This window comes from Myxocyprinus asiaticus, chromosome 24 (genome assembly GCF_019703515.2).
Source record: "Myxocyprinus asiaticus isolate MX2 ecotype Aquarium Trade chromosome 24, UBuf_Myxa_2, whole genome shotgun sequence".
Lineage (NCBI taxonomy): Eukaryota > Metazoa > Chordata > Actinopteri > Cypriniformes > Catostomidae > Myxocyprinus > Myxocyprinus asiaticus.
In genome coordinates this window covers 28463475-28472441 of record NC_059367.1, presented here as the reverse complement: position 1 = coordinate 28472441, position 8967 = coordinate 28463475, and the positions used below count along the sequence as shown (strand labels likewise).

The following is an 8967-nucleotide window of genomic DNA, read 5'->3' as shown; positions in this document are numbered from 1 at the left end:
TATTTCTATGGTTAAAAAAAAAAAAAAAAGAAAGAAAGAAAAAAGGTGGCACAACTGACCCCACTCTCCCCTATTTTTAATAGGTTACAAAGTTATTCCATTCAGTATACCCTATCTTTCATTTCAGCATGACATAAAAGACAGAATTTAAGTTGTTGTTAGTCACTAAATTTATTTCTTCACCCTAGTGTATATGGCTCCAACCCTGCACTTGTTGTTGCACAGCTTTTCAAGATGGGTGAATTGTGTTTGGAGCCTGTTGGAGCAAGGTTGCGCTGCTTGAGTGCAATGGACTCTAGCCTCCATTGTTTAGTCGGTACTGCTTTTAGTACCCACAGTTCCAGTTTTTAGACTGTTTTTATTTGCTCTTAAAACACTATTAATTGCACATTTTGCACCTTTATAATTATTATTATTATTATTATTATTATTTTGAAATTAAAGACCAGCTACAGTGCTGTGTTGCATGTTTATTTCACTAGACATAATTTTTCATAGAATTCAGTGTCTTTTTACCGCTTGGTTTAAATAATTTTTTTAAGTTGCATCTTGTGCTGTTGCTGAAAAAGAGAAAAATACATGGCTTTTCAGTTTAAAAGATTCCGATAACTAATAAAATTGTGTAAATATTTCATAAAATATATTGTACTCACTTGTAGTAGGAGAGTAATCACTCTGAAGTGATGTTCTTGAGCCTGGTATTAAATAAGAATTAAGCAGTTACCCAGTTATGCCATGTTTAATAAGCATATTGCATGAAATAATTGACATTTTATTGTTTTTTTTACCACTCTTTATACTTCAAATTTAATGCAAATGTAATACTAGGTTGCTTCCAATTGCATTTTTTTTGTATTTATTTTTTTTTTATACAAGATTTTATCCAGAACATTTACCAGCAGCTCGCCTCTTTCTGCATTTGGTGAGTGTAATTATGATGAGAACAGCCAAAAGCAATAACATCACCACACTGATAACAATAGACAGAGTGGATGATCCCGGGTAAGATTCTTCTACATCTGGGGTAAGATCAATGATATCAGTGAGAAAAACAATAAAACAAAATAACAATAAAACAAAATTAATTCTTATTTTTCCTACCAAACTTAATATCCAATTTGTTGTTTAGGCTGAGGTAATTCATTGTGCAATTGTAGTTATGTCCCTGTCGTAGTTCCTCCACACTGATCACCAAGCTCTTCCTCATCTGATAAGTTCCATCTCCATTGGGCAGAACCTGTCCTCCTGTGATTACTTCATCCTCCACAGGTTGACCATCTCTGAACAGGGTCAAGTTAATGTGACGAGGGTAAAAACCAGTTGCCAAGCAGGTGATCTGGACCCTATCAGACTCTGTAAGTGTCTTCTTTAGAAATCTGACTTTGGGTTTAACTTTAGAAAAAAATGACAGAAACTGCACTGTTACATTTTTTGGATTCTTTGCATAAGTCATTGATTTCATAGATATTCACTGATGTTATTATTCATTTTAAAGCATTCAAAAGCCAACAAGTTCACACAAGAAAATCGACATGCTGCTTCAGTTCATGTACCCTGAGATTGTCCCATTCTGGCAAATTACTGACAAGGGCCATCTCCCGTCAGACATAAATCAATCAATTCATTCACGTCTACCTCTCACTTTTGCACTACTGCAGCAGCAATGCAGAAACCAGGAAGTAATCATGTTTGCGTAAACAATGGTGAACGTGATTCGGAGCTAGGAGATTTGGAGGAATTACAGTTTTACATCACTGACGGTTAAGTATAGGGTTGAGGTTTGAGTTAGGAGGTAGGGTTAATAAAAAATGCATTCCTGTTGACTATATTACATTATTTTCAACTCAAAATACAACTCGCTTTTAGCACAACCCTGTGGACATGGTTGGATCCTGTGGACACTTTAACAACACTTCCAGCTTCAGCCAATGGGGGTAGTGGTTCAATCTTTGGTAAACACAGACCAATTTCAGCAGCAGAACTTTCGACCTTCCATCGCCAAATTACCAGTGTGATCAGTAATTTTTATATTATATTTAATTGTACTGTAGTTAATTAATTGTACTTATTAACTCACCTTTTCGCATCACATTGTTCTTTTTCAAGGATAGGTACCGCTGCAAAATTTTAATGCAAACAGGATGATAAATATTTTCAAACATTAACTTCAAACGTAGCCATCTGAGCTGGTCCCAAGCTTTCATCCATGGCAATTTCATCTGGAATTCTTTTTTTTCCATGTCGAAGATACCCTCTTCTTTCATTTTTCCATTGAAAGCTTCCCATGTGTAAAGTAGACCTGGTTGATCGTTGTTCAACAATTCACATCCTACAAGTCTCTGATAAACATGTACACCTTCAAATTGATAGAAAGGGAATAAGAACTAGTTAATCTTCACTGTCTCGCAAGAATTTCTATTTTGGGTGGGCCAGAATAGTTTGTGGGTTGGCACACAGAAATGTCAGTTTGAAACATGTTTCAATGGCCAAAATGTGCATTATTAGATAAAACTCAGCTTTACGGGTGAAAATAAAAGGTTGCGTTAACCGTAACAACCAAAACAACAAAGAATTTTATTTAAACCTAGTGATAGGTTTACTTCTTTTGAGAATTACACGTAGGCTGCAGTTATAAACACATTTTACATTACGGTTTACATTTGTTATTTAATGTTTTGTAATACATGAAGGCTTGCACTTACCATCTGTGTAATTAAGGGTATCCATTAGATAAAATGTCCTACTTTTCATGCACTTATACAAATCATGAAAAATAACACTAGCATCACTTTTTTCTTCATCATAGTACTTTGAGTCACCCTGAATACTATGGACAGCTCTCCAATTGACTGAGTCATAATACATAATTTGCACATCATCCAGCATCACTATAGCACTGAACTCTGGAAATGGCGTTAGTCCAACTATATATGTTGTAAAAGCCATCAGTGAGTGAGAGCCTGTGGCAAATGGAAAAACATACGATATTAGTTTGGTGCCGCAAGTGCTGCAGAAATTACACACAGCAGCTTTAAATGGTTCACATCATGAGTAATTAATTAAAATGTTCCTTGGTCTTTTAAGATGAAAGAGTTCACTGCACTATATGAAAACAAGCTGTAAACAATCTTTGTTTTCTCAGTTAAAAAACTTCTGTTTCAATTAAACTGTAAAAACTGCTCGTTCTGTACTTCCGCAACTTTCTGATGTCAGATAGTCCATATTTGTCAGGGTTGTATGTGTTTATGTTCATATCTTTTATTTTGGTAAAATAGTTCCATGCCATGTTTGTTCCTGTTTCATTGTCATGTGATCTAGTCATGTGTTTCCCATGTTCTTGTGTCTTGTCCCCATTTGTTCATTGTTTCACTAGCTTGTTAGCAGTCTTGTTATCTTGTTTAGAGTTCTGTGTGTTCATTGGTTATCATTGTCATGTGTTCTCCCAAGTCCAAGTATTTAGCCCTCATGTTTGCCATTGTCCATTGTCGAGTATTGTGAATGTATTGTTGTTGGTGTACAGCTTGTCATGTCATGTCATGTCATGTCATTTATGTTTGTTCTCACGTTTCGATTCCTGTTTTGGAATCTTCCTTGTAAATAAACTGCACTTGGGTTTGTCGCTCTTCATCGTCTCTTCGTCTACCTGTAGCCAGCCAACGTTACAGAATACTCGACTGACCAAGATGAACCCAGCAGTTCAACTTTTTTGCCTACGCCAAGAAAACATTTCCATTGAGGAATATGTGGAGAACATTTTTGCTCTGGCCAGCAGGGTCGATTTTAATGAGATTGCCCTCAAGGACTGTTTTCGCTTTGGACTGAATGAGCCAATCTCTTCCCTGATGCCAGGTGGTCAGAGTACCCACAGCCTGGCTCAGTGTATCGACCTTGCCCTACTAATATGTGGTTCATCGTTCACTGTGGGTGAGGTGGATGCCAAGCCAGAGTTCCACGTCATGGCCTCCAAGCCAGAGTTCCACGTCATGGCCTCCAAGCCAGAGTTCCACGTCATGGCCTCCAAGCCAGAGTTCCACGTCATGGCCGCCAAGCCAGAGTTCCACGTCATGGCCTCCAAGCCAGAGTTCCACGTCATCGCCGCCAAGCCAGAGTCCCATGTCATGGTCGCTGAGCTTGCGCCACCTTCTGCCACGCCTCAGTCTGCTCCATGCCATGTCACAGCCACGCCTGAGCCTGCTCCATGCCATGTCACAGCCATGCCTCAGTCTGCTCCATGCTATGTCACAACCATGCCTGAGACTGCTCCATGCCATGTCACAGCCAAGCTTCAGTCTGCTCCATGCTATGTCACATTCACACCTGAGACTGCTCCATGCCATGTCACAGCCAAGCTTCAGTCTGCTCCATGCTATGTCACATTCACACCTGAGACTGTTCCATGCCATGTTACAGCCAAGCTTCAGTCTGCTCCATGCAATGTCTCAGGCTCACCTCTGGTCAACGAGCCAATGCCTAAGCCTGCCACGGTCAACGAGCCAATGCCCACATCTGCCACGGCCAACAAATCAGTGTTGCAAACCTCGTCCATTCCAGAGCCATCTCTCACTGGGCTATTTGAGTTGGAATTGGTTCCCGCCCTTGTGCCCACCCTGAGTTCTCCTGATCAGCCAGTTCCCCCCAAGCCACCGGCTCGATCATTGCAGACATGGAGAACTTTCGAACCTCCGACTCCGCCTAGACCTTCCAATCCCTGGACTCCGCCTTGGCCTGTCGATCTCTCGACATCACCTCAGCTCTATGTTCCCTCGGCTCCACCACGGTCCTTCAGCCTGTCAGCTTTACCAGGGTCCCTCGTCCCTCCAGCTCCTCCTTGGTCTGTCGGTCACCTGGCTCAGCCTTGGCTCTCCGAACCTCTGGCTATGCCTCGTCTCTCCAATCCTTCAGCTCCACTGGGGACCTCCATTCCTACAGCTCTGCCTTGCCGGCTCCACCTCAGTCTTCCGATCCCTTAGCTGCACCTTGTTCCTTTGAACCTCCAGTGCTGCCTTGGTCCTCCCTGCCTCCAGCTCCACCCTGGCCCTTCAAGTCTTCGGCTACTCTCCGGGTATCAAGTTCTCCATGGTTTCGCCCCTTGAGCCTCTCACGGCTCCGCCTTCCATGGCTCTGCCCCTCGATCCTCTCATAGATCCACCCTGGTCTCATGCTCCACGTCATGTTTTCACCAGACTGCGCCCCACACCTTGTTTCACCATGTTTCCATGACACGGTTACATGGCAGGACAAGTCGCCATGCAACCTTTAGACAATGTCTAAAGGTTGATTTTGGGGCAATTAGATCTAATATTTATTTATTTAATTTTATTTTTTTATGTTGTAAATTTATGTAGCTAATGCATATCCTGGAAATCATCACTTTTATTCTGAGACAAAATACTTAATTGTCATTTTCAATTTTGTTCAAGGTAATTATATCTATCTATCTATCTATCTATCTATATCTATCTATCTATCTATCTATCTATCTATCTATCTATCTATCTATCTATCTATATATATATATATATATATATATATATATATATATATAAATGAATGTATAGCTGTCCAGTAAGTGAAAGGACAGCATTTGGGGTAAAAAGCACCCCTGTTGCAGGGGATAAAGGCCCCTGTTAAACTCACTGTTTTTCTTAAGTGGGTCGAATAGATTTAATTTGAAAAAATTTCAAAGTGGGCTCACATTGACTGATCCAATCACAATGGAGATTAATATGTTTATAGAATACTTAAGATGTAATGAAATGTCAAATGTGATTGAAATGAACAAGAAATTATGCACCCTTTTCTGAAGTGGTTATTTTAAGGTAGCATTATCTTAATTTGTCACTAATAAAAGCATCTTGTTGTCTCAAAAGAATTTACATAAGTTGACGAATTGTGCACTATAACTTTTGCCCCAGTATGTATATAACTATAGTTGTACCCTACTTGTTTGCACTTGTCTGCAAACCTGAAAATCCAGGTTTGTGTTTTTCTGGAAGAGATACTTGGTCTTTCAAACAAAGAAGTAAATTAATAATTTATTTGATTAAGCGTACAGTTCAGGTATATCGGTAGATTTCTTGTAGTTAGCAATATTATATTTTGTTCAGACAGTATTTTTAAAGAACCATCTGTCCGTTCTAATAACAGTTTCTCTTTTATAAAGGTGTTTGTTTTACTGAAAACTACCAAATTTATGAAAAGATATGAGCATATTAAAATGGAAAAGGTTCTTGCTGATATTTCAGAAATATGTTTGACTGTTTGCATTTTAACATTTAGACAATTACTGATTTTTTTAAAAATTATTATTATTATTATTATTTATGTATTGTCATACTAGTTAAATATTCACATATCTGTAAAAGAACAGCAGCTAAATGGCATACCTGCTTTAATGCCTGTCAAATATAGCAACACATACAGAAGACAGAGCATTCTCTTAATAAATGAATCCCAGTGCTTCAGGAAAAAAGGTGTTGTGTACTTTCTGCAGCCTTCAACGAGTTATGATTTTGTTACTCTGAGTTACAGCGTTCAAAAGGTATAACAAGGAAGTAATTTGGTTTGACATTTCATATGATTTGCCTGTCTTTCCGGTTTTAGAAAATATGCTGAGATTTTTCCTGTTTCCTTGTTGTCAGTGAAATCTTTTGTTGAAAGAAACGTTGGGTAATGTTTTACACAGCCAGCACTCTCTGTAATAGGGTGCCTAGGAAGAGACAGATTTGATTCACTTAGTTTTCTTGTTCCCATGTGTAACACATCAATGGAAAGGAGGAGGCAAGAACCGGCTTGACAATATAAATAATATTTAATGATTAACTAAAACAAAAGAACAAACCTTCTGAAATCTTTGTGTTCAGCAGAAGAAATAAAATTACATAGGCCTACACACCTGGGGTGGCATGAGGGTGAATAAATGATGAGAGAATTTTCATTTTTGGGTGAACTAACCCTTTAATACTGAAACATATACCTCGGGTCTTTAGTGACCCGGGACGTCATTCCACCCCCTGTTCCTCATCCATTTTTAGGAGCTGTGCCCACACCTCTTTAGTATTCCTCAATCTCTCTCTTATAGTGTAACGTAAAAAAAGAAAAGTATAATGGTGTAAGAACAAGAAGTGAATAGGGTCATTAGAGACCTATTTACAGTATGTAAGAGTGTTTTTTATGATTATTTCATATCTAAATAAGTTTACTATCACATGAAATCTATTTCTTTGCTTATTACAAAAGAAATGAGTACTATATTCATACAAATAAACACTATATCACGTTAATTTTCTGTGCAACAATTAATTAACAACAATGGTGAATTATCAGTATTCCATATGCGTGTACACATACATATTATGCATGCTATTTCTTACTCGAGGTGGCACAGTTGGTTTAGTGATTTACATTTGACATTGCTATTTAATGAAGAAACAACATGGAAGTAAACTATAGCAAGTACAACACATGAACAGTGTAATGTATGCTGGAACTGCTGACAATGATGGCAATGACAAAGACGACGTGAAGATGAAGAACCCAAGTGCAGTTTATTTACAAACGTGAACCAAAAAACCCTAACTAGAAACGTTAAACAAACATGAACTTGACTAAAACCTGACTTGACTATGCACATACCCATTCACATTCAATACTAGACAACTACACAATGGAAAACATGAGGCTTAAATACATGGACATGGGGGAACATAAACCAATGAACAAACAGAACTGATAACAAGATAATTAAACAATAAACCAATGAAAACATGACACATGAACATGGAGGGAAAACAGGAATCACATGACAAGGGAAACAGGAACTAAACATTTCAAAATAAAAGACATGAATCAACAGAATACACATGACATATCCCCCCCACTAAGGGATGGCTCCTGACACCCCAACACATAAACAAAACATGTAAAACATGACATAAATTCAAAGTTCTGTAGGGAGCTGGGGGGGGGGGTGTCTTGAGGTGTGGGGCGTGGCATGGCGATAAAGGGCGAGGGGCATGGGACCAAGGCAAAGTCCGTGGGGGGTGGAGCCATGAGAGGCTCGAGGGGTGGAGCCATGGAAGACGGAGCCGTGAGAGGCTCGAGGGGCGGAGCCATGGAACTTGGTGCCCGGAGAGTAGCCGAAGACTCGAAGGGCCAGGGTGGAGCCGATGGCAGGGAGGACCAAGGCGGTGCTGGAGGCTCGGAGGAGCAAGGCGGAGCTGAGGGATTGGAAGACTGAGGTGGAGCCGGTGGGACTGATGACCAAGGTGGAGCTGTAGGGAAGGAGGTCCCCGGAGAAGCTGACAGATCGGAGGGACGAGGTGTAGCCAGAGGATCGGAGAGCCAAAGCGGAGCCAGGTGACCGACAGACCAAGGAGGAGCCGGAGGGACGAGGGACCCCGACAAAGCCAACAGGCTGAAGGAACGCAGTGGAGCCGAGGGAATGCAGAGCTGAGGCAATGTCGAGGGACTGACAGGCCAAGGCAAAGTCCAGGGCTCGGAGGGTCCAGGCGGGGTCGGAGGGCCAAAAGTTCCCCTTGCCTGCTCAGGAAAACTAAGGGTGGGTATAAGGGTGGGAACCATCTCCAGGTCCCACTGCTCAGGTGTGGCTGTGACGTGGCATGGAGCAGGCTGAGGCGTTGCTGTGACGAGGCATGGAGCAGGCTGAGGTGTTGCTGTGACGAGGCATGGAGCAGGCTGAGGCGTTGCTGTGACGAGGCATGGAGCAGGCTGGGGCGTTGCTGTGACGAGGCATGGAGCAGGCTGGGGCGTTGCTGTGACGAGGCATGGAGCAGGCTGAGGCGTTGCTGTGACGAGGCATGGAGCAGGCTGAGGCGTTGCTGTGACGTGGCATGGAGCAGGCTGAGGCGTTGCTGTGACGTGGAACTCTGGCTCGGCGGCGGCCATGACGTGGAACTCTGGCTCGGCGGCGGCCATGACATGGAACTCTGGCTCGGCATCCGCCTC

General features: G+C 41.3%; 1 protein-coding gene across 2 annotated transcripts; it reads right to left on the bottom strand.

The window, feature by feature from the left end:
* Positions 1-243: 243 nt before the first annotated feature.
* On the bottom strand, positions 244-6524 carry LOC127414771 (major histocompatibility complex class I-related gene protein-like). Of its 2 annotated transcripts, XM_051653045.1 has the most exons (7): positions 6387-6524; positions 2703-2960; positions 2078-2356; positions 1102-1392; positions 897-1019; positions 654-695; positions 244-560 (listed from the first exon to the last, which is right to left on the bottom strand). In XM_051653045.1, exons 1-7 carry the CDS (start codon positions 6433-6435, stop codon positions 538-540), a joined length of 1065 nt encoding a protein of 354 aa, XP_051509005.1. In that variant the 5' UTR covers positions 6436-6524; the 3' UTR covers positions 244-537. The 2 variants fall into 2 exon arrangements, with proteins under 2 accessions (XP_051509005.1, XP_051509006.1); XM_051653046.1 differs by lacking the exon at positions 2703-2960 and having other exon boundaries at positions 6387-6483.
* Positions 6525-8967: the final 2443 nt, after the last annotated feature.